The 19,236-nt window shown below is 40.4% G+C and overlaps 2 protein-coding genes across 4 annotated transcripts in view; one reads left to right on the top strand and one right to left on the bottom strand.

Moving 5' to 3' along the window:
* Positions 1 to 19,236, bottom strand: part of LOC311267091 (potassium voltage-gated channel subfamily V member 2) — a 36,557-nt gene that overhangs the window by 7,498 nt on the left and 9,823 nt on the right. The window lies entirely within an intron of this gene.
* On the top strand, positions 844 to 3,304 carry rps28 (ribosomal protein S28). The gene is made up of 4 exons (XM_084368998.1): positions 844 to 951; positions 1,239 to 1,286; positions 2,150 to 2,273; positions 3,181 to 3,304. The coding sequence occupies exons 1-3, from the start codon at positions 913 to 915 to the stop codon at positions 2,270 to 2,272; spliced, it is 210 nt and encodes a 69-aa protein (XP_084225124.1). The 5' UTR covers positions 844 to 912; the 3' UTR covers position 2,273; positions 3,181 to 3,304.

Below are 19,236 nucleotides of genomic sequence, written 5' to 3'. Positions count from 1 at the left end.
TGCTTTTCTCTATAATATACATGTAAAAAAGAAAAAGGAACAAGTTTTAATCTTAATAATTAGATCCTTGTTTGTCATTATTCCTTTAATGAAAAATCAAGAGCAGAATTTGTTTTTCAATTTCAAAATATTTAAGGGAATTCAAAATAAAGGCAAATACTGCTTATATAAGTCAGAATAGAATAATAATAATAATAATAATAATAATAATAATAATAATAATAACACTGAATGTTGAGACCAAATAATGATTCTGTTTAGGAATTTCAAAATGAGAGCGAAACATGCACTGTAATAGTGAGAACAGGTCATTAAATAAATAAATAAGTATTTTTATGCTGCATCTTACTGCAGCATTCATTGTGATGCACAAGCTAACATGCTCAGATTTTTACACAGTGCAGCTTAATGTGCATGCATCCTGTTGGATTTCCTTATGGTCTTAAGTGTCTTGCAGGTAGATTGTGTGTGTGTGTGTGTGTGTGTGTGTGGCAGACACCCAAAGCAAAGACGAAAATATCAGTCGATAAGAATTCAATATAGAACTGAAAGTAATAAACAATAACATAAAATGTACATAATTGGGTCTATTATTTTACATTGTGAAGTTAAATTGAGTGAAATGGCTAAAAAATAAGTAAAAGTGTAACACATGGACTAATGGTACGGCCCAGGTCTCCACCCGTTGATGGTAGTGGCCGTTTAACGGAAAAGGAAGTGGGAATCTAAAATTAAATTTCTAATTTTCTAAAAAACGGTTTCGGTATTTTTTCTTCATTTAGTCGATGAACACGTTTATAATTTAGCTGCAGATAAAATAATATTGTGAAATATAAAAAATATTAAGAATTACAGTCGCCATATAGCTCTTCCGTGCACCACGTGACTTCCTTTCCGGTCTAACCTGACAACATGGACGCCAGCCGCGTGCAGCCGATCAAGCTCGCAAGAGTAAGAAAACGTCTAATATCGTGAAAATAATCACAACCGGACGGATAAATGTCTACATTAATGACCAATGTCTTATACGGTCTCAAAATCTTGAAGCTAAATGTACTTTAATGCCCCGGTTAACGTCCGGCATGTTGACTCTCGTGCGTCCATCACGGAGGCCCGTCCATGCTACAGTCCGCTAGCTAGTTCACTGTTAGCCTGTCGTGGATTTTTTTAGTTAACATAATTAAACAGTATGAAAAGTCTCTATTGTTATCTAACTAGTTTTTGGTTTTTTTCCTCAGGTCACCAAGGTGCTCGGAAGAACTGGTTCCCAGGGACAATGTACACAGGTACGTTTACGTTATGCTAATAAAAGCGACGTGAATGTCTCTGAGGTGGCATTTTACACTGAAATGCAACGTGAGGACTTCTCTTCGATCAAATCTTAAGCTAATGTTTCTAGAAAAATCTAGAAAATAAAGACATGCTGCAGATCCTGATAAATGTTAGATAATGGGAGGTTTTGCATTTCCTTTATTCATGTTTGCATGTGTTCGCATCGCCTAGACAAATGTTTCTATTACACAATGTATAAAGTTTGAAGTTGTATCTATGGTATGTGAGAGCTCACTCTAGTCATTAAGTTTAACCATATTGGATGTGGTTTGTTTTAACATTTTGTAAGATTATTAGTGGTTATACTTTAAATCGGTGCCTCTAATCTTCACTGTGACCTCTCACTTAATGTGAGACCAACTGAACTGGTGTTTTTCAGGGTAATACACACTGTTACTTATCAAGGAGGTCTAACTTTTATTTGAGTCAGATTTATATGTAGGTTAAAAAAATAATTGTCAAAATTTAGATTAATTAGCTGAGTGCACTTTACTCAAGTGCTTTACTTGAGTACAATTTTGAGGTACTTGAGTGTTTCCATTTCCTGCTACTTCTTCCTTTTACCTGCATATAATTGATGACCATACTAGTTACTTTGCAGATACATATTATTCAGTGTTTATTGTAATGGGTGGAATAATTTGTGAGGGTACAGAATAGTAACTACAGAGGATGCTGAGGTACGAAGTCAGCAATCTGACCAACAAAATTAGGCAGATAATTCTTGTTGGAGAAATGCTGACTATTCAGTCTATACCTTTTTATATTCAGGGCTCACTTGAGCTTTTTTCTAAAATCATTTTATCTTCTCTTGCAGGTCCGTGTTGAGTTCATGGACGACAGCAACCGTTCCATCATCAGGAACGTGAAGGGCCCCGTCAGAGAAGGAGATGTGCTGACACTTCTAGAGTCTGAAAGAGAAGCCAGGAGGCTGCGATAGGGTGAGGAGGCATAAACCCAACCATGTCTGTTAGCCCCATCACTAATAGTTGGTGTGGAGAGGCCCAGCAGAGGTTTGGGTGCTGATCAAGTTGCCCAGGCAATTGTCTTGTAGCATTCAATAGAGGATAGTCTATAGAAATACATGGATTCATTGATAGTAAAGAGAAATTGCATTTCACCTGACAATAGTGTTTCAAGAGTGTATCATAGTGCGTATGATCCCTGCAATAAGATAATTCTTTAAAACGCAACCTTTCCTGTGATGCAGCTTCATAACAAGTGTTTGAATTACTAAATAATCGGAGCCACTTTGTTAGCTGTGATTCTTCGATGGTGCTGCAGGGATCGACGCAGTTGTGGTGGAAGTGCAATTCTGCAGTCAAACAGCGTAGACTACGCTTGCAGATGTTAATGGAGAACGCCATTGGTGTTGCTTTTTGTGGCTGGAAAATTGCTGTGATGCAATTCATCAACAGTGCACCCTCAAAAGAGGCAGGATGTGTTTGAAAATAAATGCTACATTCAGTGATGGTGGAGAACTTTGAGTTCTATGTTGTTTAAAGTGCATTTGAGCTGTTAAGCACATAGCTTAGCTTTAGCTGGTTCCCTGGCCAGGTCACTCAGTCCTCCCATCATGCACTCATTTTCTCCCAGTCCACCAGGTGAATGCTGGTGGCTGCACTTTGTCACAGTAACCAGGATAGAATCACTGTTGTTTATTCAGAATATTAAATACCCCACAGCCTGTTCATTTATTACCTGAAGTATGAACCCGGACTTTTCTCTTTTCTTTGCTCGTGTGCTGTTAATGCAGAGGCATTAAGAGTTAGTTTTGTGTTGGTTGAGTTTAATGTGCTTATTTTTGTGTTGGTTGGTGTGTGACTGACTGATTTCTTCTCTTCACAGTGCCCACTGAAGCTGTGATGTGTGAAGCCAACACCGTGGAGCAGAAGACAGCTGTAGCTTCATCTGGAATGGCCTACTTCTCACTACTTCAGATGTTTTGAAATAAATTTGGTTATTGAGATGAGTCGATGTCTCGTGTTCATTGTATCATAGATGTTGACTGTTTTTGAGAAGTCGGTTGTGGTCGAGGTGTAGCGGCAACAGGATTCAACACAGATGTGTAAATATACTGTGTACCTGATCGCTAGTAATACAAATGGTGAAGTTACTGATTTGAGGTTAAATTTCAATGACAAAATCCATTTATAATGTGACTGAATATAAAACTGTACACTTTACTCTCCACTTGCAATCATGAAAAAAAAATGTATTTGGTACACAGCCATCAGGTAATAATACAAGACAAAAGTTATTTAAATTGGTTGACCTGCATAGATCAGGTCATGCTACTGACATCACTGAAAATGCAATGAATCAACACACATGGACCAGTAGAGACTACTGACGGAAAACAACTCAATGAAAAATAAAAACCTATATGATAATTTCATGGCACCGTAGGTCTAAGATAAAAACAACTGAACTTCACGTGTGGGAAATATGTCACTCAAAGTGTATACAGTCATAATTAAAGCTACCATAATGAAGTGATATATATTTGGTTAGAACGTAACAAAAGAGATCCACACTAATAGAAACATTGACAATACCTGCAAGATGAATTAATTGTAATGTCAACTTGAAAGTATAACATTGAATGAACATTTTTCATAAACTATATATAGTGGAGTTTCCCACAAGCATCTTCTTATAAACAAACTTCTCTGCTCACTGTAACTAGAGAAGCTTTATTTTTAACTGACCTGATGTCAGAAGACAGTCCAAAGCAGCCAATGATTTAAGTATTTTTGCTGCAGTTTTAAAACATTGAGATAATTATTGCAGAATAATTTCCACAAATGTAGTTGATAAAGTTCAATATATCCACACTTGATGAAAAGTGTATTTTATGATCAGGTTCAGGTTGTACTATTCACATTCTGTCCACCAGAGGGCAGCAGCTCTCTTGTTTGCTCTTAGAGATCACAGTTTCAGTCTCGCCCTGTCATGAAGCATTAGGTGATGATGAGAACCATTTCACAGCCCCTTGTGCCTTAACTGTAGCTTGTTACTTAAAAAAATAAAAGTTTATTTTATTCTCAAACACAAAACCTGTAAAAACAGACAGCTATGTGGGTTTGTGTTTATGTGAGCCAGTGTGAAACATATTTTCACTCTGACGGTGTTTCAGTACACACTTTTATAACTCTGACAGTCTTTAATACATTTTATGCACGTTAAATATATGTAATCAGTTTCTAATCAACTAACTGCAAAGTCAAATTACAACTGTGCAAAACTGGGCCACATTTCTTGGCTTCAGACATTTCCCCACCCTTGCTCACAGTAAGAGAATAAGACTGGTCTGAAACCACTTTTCTGTTGGCTCAATGAATTCATGGCTTTGGTATCAAAAGCTGTGACTGGATCCATGGTGACGCTGAAGAAACAAGACACGTTCTCATGCAGAGTTAAACTTCCACAACACGTTTTATGTGACTCACATGTTGTCAATTTGCAGAAATCTACTGTGTTTTAAGAAAAGTCATGAAACTTCAGCACAGATGAGGTAAGATTTTGACAGTTTATTTTGAATTATGAACTAATTCTTTCTCACCATATCTTACGCAGTTTTTCTCTTCTCTGTCTTCTAAGTCTACCTTTCCTTCATATAACGTAGTATATGAAGCTCAATCTGTTCATGGCTGCTTATTATCCTGTTTAGCGTTGGGTGGGGGCTGGGGATGGGGTTGGGGGACAGTATATTATCATATTTCAGCAAGTTCCCACTGTATAACAACATAATGCAACACAAATCGACACACAGCAAGTCAATAAAGAAAAAATGACATGCAAACTTAACAAAAATGAGTTTACAAAGTAGTTTTACCAATAAAAAGATACACGGATAGATAAGTAGACCACGGGAATGTTTAAATTCCTTGAAATGTCTTTTTTTTTTAATATACATTTAAAAATGAGACTAGACTTCATCAAACTTCCTTTTGTAACCATTAGTTCTTGTGATTAAAAAAAGGGGACTCAGAAGAGACAATGTCCGTCATTCACTTTAAATATTTATCAAAAACAGATGCTGTCTGTCTCTGCCAACAGAGGAGAACAATCCTCCAATCACCAGTAAAGCCTGCCAAGGTGAGGCCAAGACCTGGCCGCTGGTGGGAGAGACTAATAAACACAGTTGGGAACATTCTGGCAACGTTTTATTCAACTACTATCCAAAACTTTTGACAACCTGTGTCCAAAAAGGAGAAACAAAACCACAGTAAATGAAATATATATTTTCCTCCAGTAATAAAAATCCCATTCTTTGAAGTTTAACTAGTGAATCAAAATACCCATGTTAAAGAATTGGCCAGTGCATCTCTGACACCTGGCAGCAGCCACCTACACACATCCTCCACTATGTCTGAGCTGAAATCTCTTTCCCAGAATTCTCTTTCAATTCAACTGAGGCGCAACTACAAGTTTCCATCTGTTTAAAACTGCTGTCATATTTTGTGGTAATGTCACCATAATAATTTGCATTATTCTGCGCTTAATTTGACCAAAAATATGAATTAAACAATGACAGAGACAGTGGATCTCCCTCGGACAGCAGAAGAAGTGTGAAATCAACCAAACTGTAAGATGCCTGTTGTTCTGCATACATCACTATGATCCAATTTCAAACTCCAGACTATGTAGAATAAAAATCCCAAACTCCACCCGATCAAAACCCCTCCCAGCATCGAGGAAGAGGCTACCAGCGGGGCGTCCTCCTCACTTAGCCACATCAAGTGCAGCCATTTTATGAGGTCATCAGAGAACGACCTTTCACCTTTGAATCCAACCCGATCTATAACATTGGGCAAAATATCCTCTAAGCGCATAACCATTACCTCCAACGCCTGCCAAGCTAATATTCCTATAGCTGCCTGGGTCAAGTGTTGTTTTTCACCATGAAGGTATTTGGCTGAATGCCAGCTCGAGGCTGTGAAGGAACCCAGAGGTTGTTTGAACAGGAAAGCAGGTCAGTTTGACTGATGTGTGTTGTGATGAGACTCTTTAGCTGCTGGATGTATACAGTAGGTTTATTGACTCTATATTTTCCATACCTACTTTGACCTACTTTAAACAGAGGTATGTATTGACCTGCTGTCGGAGAGGAGAGAATTTATTGTAGTTGTAAAATCAGTATGATGTGAAATCAGTGCCAGGCACAGCTGTACTGCCTACATGCAGCCTTTTGAAATCGATAAATTGTTTGATTAAAGTTTTTGCAGTTACTTGGTTTACCACATTGAAAACTCACATTGAGAAATACATTGATTGTTACTTGTCTTGTGCACACAGTGCAGCTGAATTCATTAAACACTCACTTGCTCTGGCTTGCAAACAGCTTCAAAGACACAGTAAATCACAACCCTGTGGCAACCTGCATCTTTTCCACCTCCACCTCCAGTATGGGAGGCCAATTAGGGTGAAAACATGGAAATATGTGCACAATTGACACACTGCTACAGGCAGGCTGGTTAGCATTCTAACATCAATAGATATCTCTGCAACACAGCACACAGACGTCTTCAACATAACGTCAACACTGTTATTACCTCAAACTCTGTCGATGATGTGACTTTACATTGTTGTTGAGATGTCCAATGTATTTAAAATTTTATTTATCTATTTTCTTCTTTGGGCACCACAAGCCAAGTGTCATCCAGTTCTGGTGTATTCGACAGAAAGCAGACATCTCTACAGCCGATATCTCAAAAACTCAGCAACTCACACCAAAACAAACTAGATGGATGAACAGGTAAGAGAAAAAATACATATTTTAAATTTTGGGGCTGAACTGACCCTTTCATACTTCTGCACATCAGTGCCAAAAGCAACACACGCGTATGCATCACATATATGTGTATCACTGCATACAGCACTGCAGCCGCACCAGGCTTTGAAGAGTTACTGTGGCTTTTACCAGGAGAGCGTCAACAAGTAATGTGAGCCCAAAGTGGGAAACTGACACCAAGCTACAAATTAATTCTTGGCAGCTATTCATTAAGTTAAAGTAAGACACGCTAACCAAGAAGAGCATGCTGCCACTTGACAGCCAGAATCAGAGAGCCAGGAATAAAGAAGACGGTTATAGAGGCAGGAGAAAAACAACACTGTCTGATATCTTTATTTTACTAATCTAGTCAGGAAAATAAGGTATAAATCTGCATTTATCTGACAGAAAACAGCCCACGTACTAGAAGTCATCCACAGCAGAGTGAGAGTGCACCTCCAGTGAACAAACTGACACCCAGAGGCAAATCAGACACCAGATTCACAGATCCCACAGCCATGATTTGACTATTATTCACAAAGCAAGACATTTTCCCTGCAGCTGCTTCATTATCTGACAATAGAAAAAAAGAAATCCCGAATATGTTATTCAGTATGTTTCACAGTCAACAACAGCTCTGTGCTTGAAAACAACTCGGTGTCACCTTACCTACCCTGTTATCATCATTCCACACCTCTCTGTGCCTCACCCACACATACGGGTGGCATGTGTTTACCATCGTCCCTGTCTCTCTCTCGCTCTCGCTCTCTCAGAGGCAGAATAATACCAGGTTAGAAACAAATCCATCCAAGGCCACTTCCTGTTTGTCTGCATGCCACCAAGGCCCAACTCAGACAGGAGAAAACACCAGCAGTGGACCTGTCTGTCTGTCTGTCTGTCTGTCTGTCTGTCTGTCCGTCCGTCTGTCTGTCTGCAGGCATAATCCTGAATCCATGCCAGACCATAAAAAGGAACAAGGAGGCTGTTATTCTGTCTGTATGTCTCTCCCTATTTGTCGAGAGTCTAAATTCAAGGTGGCCGATTCTCCCGTACTGCACCTTGCACCTGTCATAAAACAGAAATACTTAATTAAAGGACAGTGTCTCAAAACTGATGACAGTAATTGAGTTAATGAACTTTCTACCACTGTATGACAGTGTTTGCCTTTGGTCATGGCTTGTTTTTTAAGTTCTGCAAAAATTCAGTGTGTGTGTGACAGATTTACAGTGACACAAGTGAAACTGGAGATGGTGTCGTCGTGTTGGTGTGAGGGGGCTCGGTGGACTGGGAGGAACTTGCCGGGGGGGGGGGGGGCTGTGGGCTGTGTTTCTCCCATGCTGGGTAACAGGATGTGCAGCAGGGAGGTCATGGACCATCCAGGGGGAGAGAGAGGCCTCTGATTTACTAACTCTGAACCCAGCTTCGACCTGGGTCACGGCCCACAAATTTACAAATGGGGCCCAGAGGACGCAGAGGGGATGCCGAGAAGACAATCACCCCAGAGGTAACTAGAAGACATTCCCTGCCTCTCTCTTTCTCTCTGTTGGTTTCTGTCCTTCTCTTTCTCACAGTCTCTTTACCCCAGGCCCCTCAGACTTTTCTGCCCTCTCTGACCCCCCCCCAAACCTCCCTGAACACTGAACTTTAGTGCACCCTGACTCTCTACAGATTATCCCTGTTTCCTGCCATTAATTGCAGAAGGTGAGGTCTAATTAGGCTCCAGGAGGACAAGCCAAGTTTTCACAGCTCGCACGATGAGGGGAGCTTTAGAAAGAAGAAAAAGCTGAATGTGAGATTAAAGATTAAAATCTTGGCACGGTTGGCAAATCTCTCACTCAAAACATGTTACTAATGTTGACCTGTTTTCAGTAGCACAGGGCTTTAATTCAGTGCGGTAAATCAACAGCGTATCAAGACCCAGGATGCTCAAAAACGTAGAAGACCTTGAGAGAGGTACATTTTGAAACAAATAACTTCGGAGCAAGAAACAGAAAATATACATTTGACACCAGAGAGAGTGAAATGAAGACAGCTTGAGGGATGACAACAAAGAGCCAAACGCAGCTTGGACTTTCTTGATTGACTCTTATGTAAGTGAAAGTGCAAAAGGGGGAGACTTCATTGTGCGAAGGTCAGAAAAACAAGACATTCATTTATTTTTTGAAGGCCCAATACCCCGCAATGCACACGACTTGTAAAATATGTTTTCTCACAGCGCCCTGCACAGCAGTGTCACAGCACAAACAGCAGGTGCACAGACAGACAGACAGACAGAAAAAAGTGACGACCTGACACACAGGGTCAGGTACTTGGCTGTTGATGATAATGAAGCCTGTTGTGGAGGCGGGGTTAGAGAGAGAGATCTGTTTTGCAGCTCTGTATCACACGTCCCAAAGAAAACACTGTAAAAACAAAGCTGTGTGGACTCCGTCCCCCTGGATTGACATGAATATTGGCACAGCGCACTGGCTGCAATAACACAGGCGGGCATTGTTGCAGAGGTGGAGGTGTCTGTGTGGCACTGAGGACAAACATGATGTGATCAGGCTTGTTTTATAAGATTTCACCGAAAAGAAAAAGTTCTTTGCTGTATTACACACTGTTTACAGCCAGCAGCCAGTTAGCTTAGCTTAGCAAAAAGACAGGAATTAAGGGGAATTAGCTCGCCGGCCACTAATGCACTTTGGTTTTTGTACGGAGGAAACAAACAGCGTATAATGTGTTAATTGGATAATCAGTTCAGAGGCGCTACTAGCTGGAGGCTGTAGCTACCTCTAAAACAAGGCGTTATAAACACCATCAATCTCTCATCTCGTGGTTTATCAGTCACGTCAATGAACTATACTGTAGACTGGAAGCTCTGTTAACAGGCAAACAGGCAGATCTGCGTTATATACGCTCGTCTCCTCACATTATTACAAACTTTATTTATTTTTGGTGATCTGATCACAAGGGGACAGCTCGTCAGTTCAGACCAGTTCAGGCATTCGGCGTCTCGACATGCATCTTGAGTGACCACTTGTGATTGGATCTCACTTCCCCGCTCTATATGCAAATAAACACCTACATCTCTGGGACAAACGGGCACAATGTTTTTTACACAAAGAAATAAGTAAATGAATGTATAATATTTGCCGAATTTACAAGAAGGCCCAAATAATTACGATTTAGTCACAGACGTGTTTCACAAAGTTAATAACGTTTCTTCTAACTCAACAGCTCACAAAATTGAGCGATTTTATAAAGAAGTCTGGGGAATTTTTCTCCCTCTTCATCTCCTTGCTGTTGTTGACTGTAGTTGATGTGATCCCCAATTGTTTTTAAGTTGTTAATAACTATTGAATATAAGTTATGCTGGCCATTCAAATTAACACTAAAAACATGAGTGTTGTGCACTCTTAACAATGACAACTCAGCACCCCCAACTGTGACTGACTTCCTGCGTCCCTGAAGCCAGGCGAGCTATTTGCTTAATTATGCTAAGCTATAGCTAACCGGTTGCTAGCCATAGCTTCATATTTATCGGACAGACTAAATATGAAGTATAATCAAACTCTTGGTGAGAAATATAACTGCATTTCCCAAAACGTTGAAGTATTCCTTAGATGTGGTGTTAACACGTCTATCTGTGCCACCTGTTATCTTCTGATAATAATGATGCATCAACAGAAATGTGTCACAGTTTGTTGTAAAGACGGTGAGTCAGTTGACGTAACTGTAGATACGAGAATAGTTGTTGAGAAACACTAATTATATATTCAACACACCCTTCAAGACTACTTATGAAATACAGAATAAGAGCTACTCTGTTTATAGTGTAATCTAATAAACAGCACATTAGTCATCGGTATTATCTGGGTTAAAGGTTGTGCCGATGTTCTGCTGCTTTGTTTGTCTGCTGAGTGTTCAGACTTGTTCCCTCAGCTGAAGAAAGGGACAGTGTGAGACAGCAGTCAATAACACGTGCTGCAGGGTTAAGTTTCAGAAGGGGAAGAATTTTACAGCAGTACAAAATCAAAACACCGTAGTAAAACCTCGAGCTGTTGACGCACCTAATGGGAGATCATGCAGGATACACTCAGCTGGGTCAATATTTAACAGGAACAAACTTTTCAGGAGTTTGACGAGTTAAAATCCACGTTTTTCTCTCCATGTCAGGTTGCTCTAACTTTCTAGTGATGAAAGTTTGCTTTGACCGCTCGCTTGTATCAGTGTTTTAAGTATCTAACCAGACAGAAGTTAATGATTTTTGTCATGACTGCTCAGATGTGATGGCGCCACCAACTCGTCTCTAATCGGAAATTTAGCATTTTCAACCCAGGCACAAAGATGCATCATTGTAGTTTAAGACTCCAGAATGAAATTAAGGACACGTAAAAACACAACAGGTTATTTTTAGTTGGACTGACACTGCGTTACATGTAAACGTTAAAGTAATAACTGCATCACAAGACTGCTCCTGGTAATTACTGTGTATCCCATGAAGTCTCACAAGATGAAGCTTTCTGGCCTTCTGTGCCCTCAAAACTTCGTGAGACCACTCCGCTTCAATTAGGATTTAAGATCTGAGATTAACGTGGATCATTAGAGACTCAACAAACAACAGATGGTCAGAAGTCATTAGCTAAATGTGACAACTGATCATTCTGAAACTACATAAGTGGCTTTCCCATTAAATGTCTTCGTTTAAAAAAAACTCCCCATCAAACTCCTTTTATCTCCCTGTTTAGCTCTTGTCTCATCTGAGTCAGCAACCACAGGTACTATAACACCTTTCACCAAACGACACTAACTTAAAAGAACAGTTTGACATTCTGGGATCAACGCTTATTTGCACTGTGGCAGAGCGTCCAATGAGAAGATCAATACCACTCACAAGTGTGTACGCTAAATATGAGGCTACTGTCAGAACCACTAGAGGCAGACATGACCTACTGTGCATTTAAAGATCCTCTCCAAATATGTATTAAGGCGAACATTAAAAAAAAAATTATTTCACAAATTTACTACTACTTCAATGTAAAGTCCAGTCTCAGTGTCTGTGCACGAAAGGCGTCAAGTTTCCACCTCACGCTTGGGGACGCTGAATATTGGACCAGGATTGGCTCCAAGCTACTTGTGATGTCACAAATCATGCTCGTACCACCGCTTCTTAAAATGTGAGATTCAAAGCACAGGGAAAGTTTACAATTTCATTACTTCTTTCATTAGTGTCAAACTCTGCACATACATCATTCTGCACAGTGAGGCTCAAACATTCATCTGTAGGAAAAGAAAGACAGATTTTTGACAGGAGGGGGACTAACATGGAGGCAGGACTAAGAACTATCTCTGCAATAAAAAGCTTTTTGTTTTACACTCTGTTTCACAACAGGACGTCCAGAGAGTGGGCAGCTTCCAACAAACATACAGTTTTTTGTCCTGAACAGAAAAAAGACATAAGTGTATAATTTCTGTTGAACTTCAATACTGAATAGCGCACAGCTGCTGTGGTACAGTAACAGGTCAGAACCCCTGCTGTTCTGGAGGAACACTTTGTAACTCAAGCCCTCTTTCCTTTTCCTTCTCCAAGCCACCAGCTGCTTAGCACTTGACAGTAAGAGGTTCTCTGCCAGTTACCCACATTTTTCCCAGAACAGGACCCATTCACATTCACTCTTCAGCTGCAGTGTCTCCTCCATCTCACCGGCCTCCACCTCCTCTCCTGTTGATTAAAATTAATGGGGCGATGAATCAGAATCATTGTGATCGGTAACCTACACCCTGTGGCCTCGAGTGCTCCTTACTCTGTATGCGTGATTGAATGCTTCACAGGAGGCCAATTAGTTCATGGGAATTAGGCTTGACAACCGGGGTGTACACCACCAAGGGGCTGGTCTTCTGGGACAAACAGGGGAAAAAAATGCATCCTGAAACTCCAGGGAGACTAAACGTCTAGTGCTTATCACGTCTGAGACTTTGGGTTTATGAAACGTAGAAAATGGGTTAGGGAGAGGTCGTTAAGCATCCCCAGACGATGTAAATATGTGTTTGAGTTATTTATAGCTGCAGCATTTAGCAGGGAATTCATCCTTGACCTTGGTAACTTGTTTTGGTCTCCAGAGGGATTTTGTTCTGAGCCAACAGTATTTTACAGCAGGTTTCCTCATTATGCTTTTGATGTTATTATGCCACAAACAATTCAGTGTTTGCTGTATGTATAATTATTATCACACTATTAAAGGAACATTTTTGCATTTTGAGAATTATGCTTATCCACTTTCTACGTCTGTAGAAACTGGCTGTACAAAGGCAACAATAACTGCCAACCAGCAAGCTCACTAATAAACACTTAATATCTTTGTTAAAACAAAGTTTATTTATGGCAGCTAGCTAATTCCCCCTAATTCCAATCATTGTGCTAAACTAAAGTAAGCTGTGTTGTGGCTTCATGGACAGATTTACAGAGGTTTGTCGTGCGGTTGGCAGGCAACAGTGAAACCACGTGTCATTTATTCATCAGTTATGCACAGATTATATAAACAAGATATAATATGTTAATTGATGAGTTTTAGAGATGCTTGAAGTTGAATGTTTTTACCTTTGAACGGAGCCTGGCTTGCTGTTTTTTCTCCATTTCCAGTCTTCATGCTAAGCTCAGATAAACATCTCTTGGCTCTTGCTTCACATTTAACTAAAAGATATTATAACAGGGCTTTTCACTAAACTCTCAGTAAGAAGTAACAGTAAGACATTCTTGGAAATATACTGAATCATTTTCTTTTCAAGGGTTAGATGAAAAGATTGATATGACTCTTGAGTCTGTCAAATATGCAGCTACAGCCAGGCGACTGTTAGCTTAGCATAAAGGTTAGAAACAAGGGGAAACAGCCAGCCTTTCAATTGTACATTTTGGTTCATGTATAGATTTGACAAATGAAACTACTGTTTTAAAATGAAAAGGTAGATTTTATTTATTTTATAGTACAGAGCCAGGCAAGCTGTTTCCCTATTTCCAGACTTCATGCTAACTGGCTGCTAGCTCCAGCTGTATACTCAGTAACACCACCTGTCCATTAAAGGTGCAATATGTAAGAATTTTAGTTAAAAAGATTCAAAAATCAACAGAATGATAAGAAAAGCTGTTTTGACTTCATGAGGTCTATTTTCTTGTGTTGCCGAGTTCTCCATTGAAGTGAGCATGCTAACCAGCTAGCCGAGGCCTGTCCCAGGTCAAAGCTCCTGTGCTAGTGGTGTAAACACCAATACTCCCGATCACTGGCTGCATGGCTAACTAGCTAACAGCAGCTCTAGTTAGCAGCAGTTAGCGGTTACTCTGGTGATATGCTGCCCCCTGATTGTTTCAAGTATGAATTCGACAGGTGGTCAATTCTTAAATACTGCACCTTTAAATCTGATGAAGGTTTTGAATACTGAGAAGAAAGTGTTTATGCCAAAATGTCAAACTATTACTTCATCATAGTCTTTCAGAACAGTCTATTCTGTCATCTGCGTCCACAGTGTCTCCGCAGATCAAGTTGGTGCTTTGTTTTACAGCAGTTGTGCAACTCTGCATGTCTTTTCTGAAAGTAAAGAGAGGCTAGAAATCAGTGAAATTATCTGTGCTATCTGTCACCTTACTGCCCTGATATTAAATATCCTCAAGGAATATTTTAAATGTTCTTTCCTAAATGTAGTGATTGCATTTAGCCTGAGGATCACGTCTAATACTGTTTGCAGTCGCACACGAGCAGCATTTTTTTTGTCTAGTGTAGATTTCCAGTACCAGAAGAACTGACAGCATACACAGCTGCTGAGGTCAACCACAGTCTGTGCGTGTTTACATTTTCCAAATTGGGATATATGTACATTCTGTACTTTTCTGCTTCCTGCCAGCTGGGACGCTCATTTAGCGCGTGAGCAGTGAAGGACTGAGGGAAAAGCATCAGGCGTCTGGTGAAGTGAAGATCTATATGGGTCGTCAGTCAGCGTGGGGCTTGATCCTTACGACCAGTCTGAGAAGTAAAAGTATCTCATGGCAAAACAAATACCGAACGCTTCAAGCAGAAGAAATGACAAAGACAGATTCAGCTGTATCGTGTCACACATGTCTGTGCATGTGCAAGCCGAGCATGAGATGTTAGGAATGTAAAAGGAGACGACTGCCTGTGTATGTGTGCATCCGAGCAGGCGAGAAAGATACATGAAGTGTATATACAGTGTGTTGATTAAAGCCCGTGGTCAGCTGCACAAATAGGGCACTGGAGCATGTTTTTTTTAAACCTTATATAACCTGTGTCACTAACCTCAATGCTAATATGAACAATTCAGGCCGTCCAAACTCTACAGGATGTTATAAAAGCAAAGCATATGTAGATATTTAAAGTTTTGGCGTCATTAAGAGGCAAAAGTCAAACAGTTGCATGGGAACTGAGGGAGTCTCTTGATACATGCTGATGCAAAATGGGGACCATCCTCGTCCAAGGACAGCATGTCGGAGTCCTCACAGGAAATCTCTCATATCCTCTCAGCCTGCTCTCCCTGCCCGGGCCTGTTTGTCTTGTCGTCTCTCAGGACCGCTGCAGGCTTTAAGAAAAAACGCAGGTTTTCATTTGCTCAAGTGCCATGTCACATTCAGTATGCAGTACCTGGGGCAACAATAGGCACCAGAGACACCCCACTGGATGAATGCACAGGGGTCAAGTCTGAATAGATATAATGTTCTCACTTTGCACCACCGGGAGGCAGTAGTGTGTTTTATCTGGCTGTCTGCTTGTTCCGGACTCACTGTAGAAAGGGAACTGCAACGCTGATGTGAGGCAAACGTTCTGCGGTCCACGTCTGTGTGGTGAATGAGTGCGAGTGAATCATGACGTGGCGTGTATCTGTCAGCAAGTTTGTCTGTCCTCATTGATTTGATTCCTTGATGGCAGAAAAAGGAGATATTGCAGCTTTTTATGTCTCCCAATTAAAAACTTCTCCATAAAGGGGGGTGCTTAAATCACAGGTCACAAGGTCATTTTTCTTCTTAACAGGATTCCCTTTAAATAAAATAAAATAAATCATGCAGCAAAAACCAGGAATCCATTACTTTCTAAGTGAAATTGATTAATCTGTGGCATTTTTACATTAGCAGGAGAAACAAAGGTGAAACAAAAAATCTTGTGAAAAGAAATAAATATCATAATAATGTCATAATGTCATAATATACAATAGTAAATCAGGCTCTGAAAAACAAAAACATAAATTGTGCACCACCCTCTCCTCTAGTTTCTTCATCAGTTATAATTACGACCGCTTAGAAAGCAGCATCCATCCATCATGAGAGCATATCAGCCCTCTAGATCCACCTCTGCAGTTCCTTCTCAATCACAAGGCAGTCATGAGCTCCCATCACGAAACCTGACCCTGCAGTCAGCGAAAAAGGTCCCTGCTGCTCGTGAATATCTCATGATATCAGAAATCAGGAACGTAATATAACATTCGGTTTCCCCTGAGAAGTGAGGAGACACCCCAAGACATGGTTTATGGAGGTTTATGATGGATGAGTTGTTAAATTAAATCTCGCTTGGATATTTATATGCTGAACAGGAGCAGGCAAGATGACAATTTATATTGGGTTTTTTTTTTTTCCCTTCAGTTTTCTTCTCCTCATTTCCTCTCAAGAACGATCTAAATCTTTATTTGAGATTACTGACTTCATTGAAATACAATCAGAAATATATTTCTGGCAAACGCAAGTGGAAAAAATTCTGAGATTATAAAACCCCAAAACCTCATAAAATAAAATGGTCCCCAATGGTAAAGATCACAGATCACGGTCTGTCCATGAGAACCAGTGGTTTACAGCTCTGAGAGGCTCCGGCACCTGTTTTTTTTTTTTCATGCTTTCTTTCTCTCTTTATCGCTCTTTCCATCCCCTCGTACATGACTAAGTCTGGGGGCTGCACCGAGATTTACAGATGTTCTGTGTTTGGAATCTGGGTAAAAGGTCACAACGCCGGCTACAGATGGGAGCGGCCATTTTGGGAAATTGAATTAGCAGCTGTGGCGAGGCGTGGATCCAGTGACGATCTGGAACATAGGACTAGGAGGCTCTGTGAGCTGGAATGAGAGGATACAGAAGAGACAGATTCCTGCATTAATGTGGACATTATACAAATAAGAGCGATGTTTATTTAATTCCCTTGTTTAGTCTCTCCTCATGTAAATATACTGTCTACTGACAATGTGACTAGCAGTCTGTTGTGTTTGATCTCGTTTGATTCCTCTATGGATGAAATCCAGCTGTAGAAAACACCAATTTGTGGTTCAGCTTTAATTTTCCATTTGATGCTATGTCATACTTCATCTCCACCATATTTTGAATAGAAATGTTGTACTTTTACTCCACTATAATTTTAACATGAGTTATTAGTTACATTACACCCTCAAATTTTACATACAAAACATATAATCTTATAAAATATGTTACACTTTTACAGATTAAGCTTCATGTTAGTATGTTCTCAGCAGTGACGGAAAGAGTACTGACAATATGTACTCAAGTGTGATACTTGCCTTCACCCACTTAGTCATTATATCCACATTACTGATGATTATTTATCAAAATCACATTGTTGGGAGGACCAATAGTCTTGTCGCAATATCGCTATCAAGCTATTTGGTTTAAAATATCATGGTATTTGAGGTTGTCGCATAGTGATAGCAGTTATGAAGTGTTTTTGTGGACCCAGACCAAAATGGAGCATGTTTACTGTGGTGTTACTCTTTTTACCAAAGTAAAAGATCTGAATACTGCTGAATTCATAGGGGTTTGAAACACTCACTGACAGCATATTATTAAATGATTATGTAATTCTGTCTTTAAGGTCATGATGAAAACAAGTCTGAGCCATCCTGCAGTGACGGTAGGATTGAAATATCAAGCAAAACAGGATTTCTCCCAGACTGTTTGAATCATGCCAACTGCAGCGTGTCATTTACTGTAATACAACTCTTTACAGTAAACTGCACTTCATCAAGCTCCTGAACAACCCGCTCCTCCTTTCACAGCTGTAATTCATCTGAAGCGCTACATTTGGACATTTTTATCAAACTACGAACATGCGAGGAATCTATACCATTCTGGCAATGGGAAAAATGACCTGATATGATGAAGATATCAGCACACAAAGCCAAGAATGGAGGCCTGCGGTTTGTCTTTCACACCCTTACCAAACCCTGCTCATGTAGCTGCCCAGTTCTGTAAAGTCCCAGGAGAATGCAACAATGCACGTTCTTTACATGTACAATCATGACGACCGTGTACCAGACTGTCATCAAGTTGAAATATTCCTGTGTTTGTTGCGTGATTGTCTTTTCCACATGCCGTGTTCCTGCTTGTTCCTGCCGCAGACAGATACCTTTAACCACCTCGCCTTTCATTCAAAAAACACTTCGGCGAATAAAAAACACGCTTACAATCAATTATAATCCTGCTGTACTGCACCTGAGAGGACGTGAATCACCGCCTCAGTGGATACACAAGTCTGTCAGTTTGAACAAACAAAATCAAATCTGTCTGTTGACCTTAATGCTCCTATTCAAAGGAAAATATTACTCAATGTTGAATTAGAAACACCAATTTGAAACTGGAATGCAGCAGTCTTTGGTTGTACCAGTGGAAACTCTCTCTCTGCTGACGATTTGAGGAAAATAATGCATGTTTGTGACATTCCAGACACATAAGCACGGGCCCTGTAATTCCCCTGCACTCAGTTTCCCCTCTCGGCACCGTCAGCAGTCTCCCAGTTACCTTTCACCTACTTAGTCTGGGCTGCAGACAGGAGAGGGTTAAACTGGCTCCTTCTTTGTGATCTGGCCCCGGATCACGTACGGCAGGCGAGCTCCCCGGCGGAGGTTGTTAAAGAAAACCCCATGGCCCTCAATTTGGCCATTCTCTGTGCTGTGAACTTTCCCCTAATTCTCACAGTCCTCACAGCCTCCCAGCAGCAGATCTGTGCTGAAGAGCACCTCGGGCCAAATTGTACGCATGTTCCTCTTCTGACGTGCTCGACGGTGTCACTGACTTCATTCATTCCTCATGTTATCCCCAGAAAGATTATAAAGAAATCCTGTGATAGCTGTCAGAAATGTTTCATTATGAT

Source organism: Pagrus pagrus, assembly GCF_965226575.1.
Source record: "Pagrus pagrus genome assembly, chromosome: 12".
In the NCBI taxonomy this organism is placed as follows: Eukaryota; Metazoa; Chordata; class Actinopteri; order Spariformes; family Sparidae; genus Pagrus; species Pagrus pagrus.
Note: the sequence above shows the minus strand (reverse complement) of the source record. Positions and strands in the feature narration are given on the sequence as shown.

Bases quoted from the DNA above. Each gene is read 5' to 3' on its own strand.
- rps28 (XM_084368998.1), top strand. From the start codon at position 913: ATGGACGCCAGCCGCGTGCAGCCGATCAAGCTCGCAAGA. The intron at 952-1,238 runs GTAAGAAAACGT...TTTTTTCCTCAG, and splicing joins AGCCGATCAAGCTCGCAAGA to GTCACCAAGGTGCTCGGAAG. The intron at 1,287-2,149 runs GTACGTTTACGT...CTTCTCTTGCAG, and splicing joins CCCAGGGACAATGTACACAG to GTCCGTGTTGAGTTCATGGA.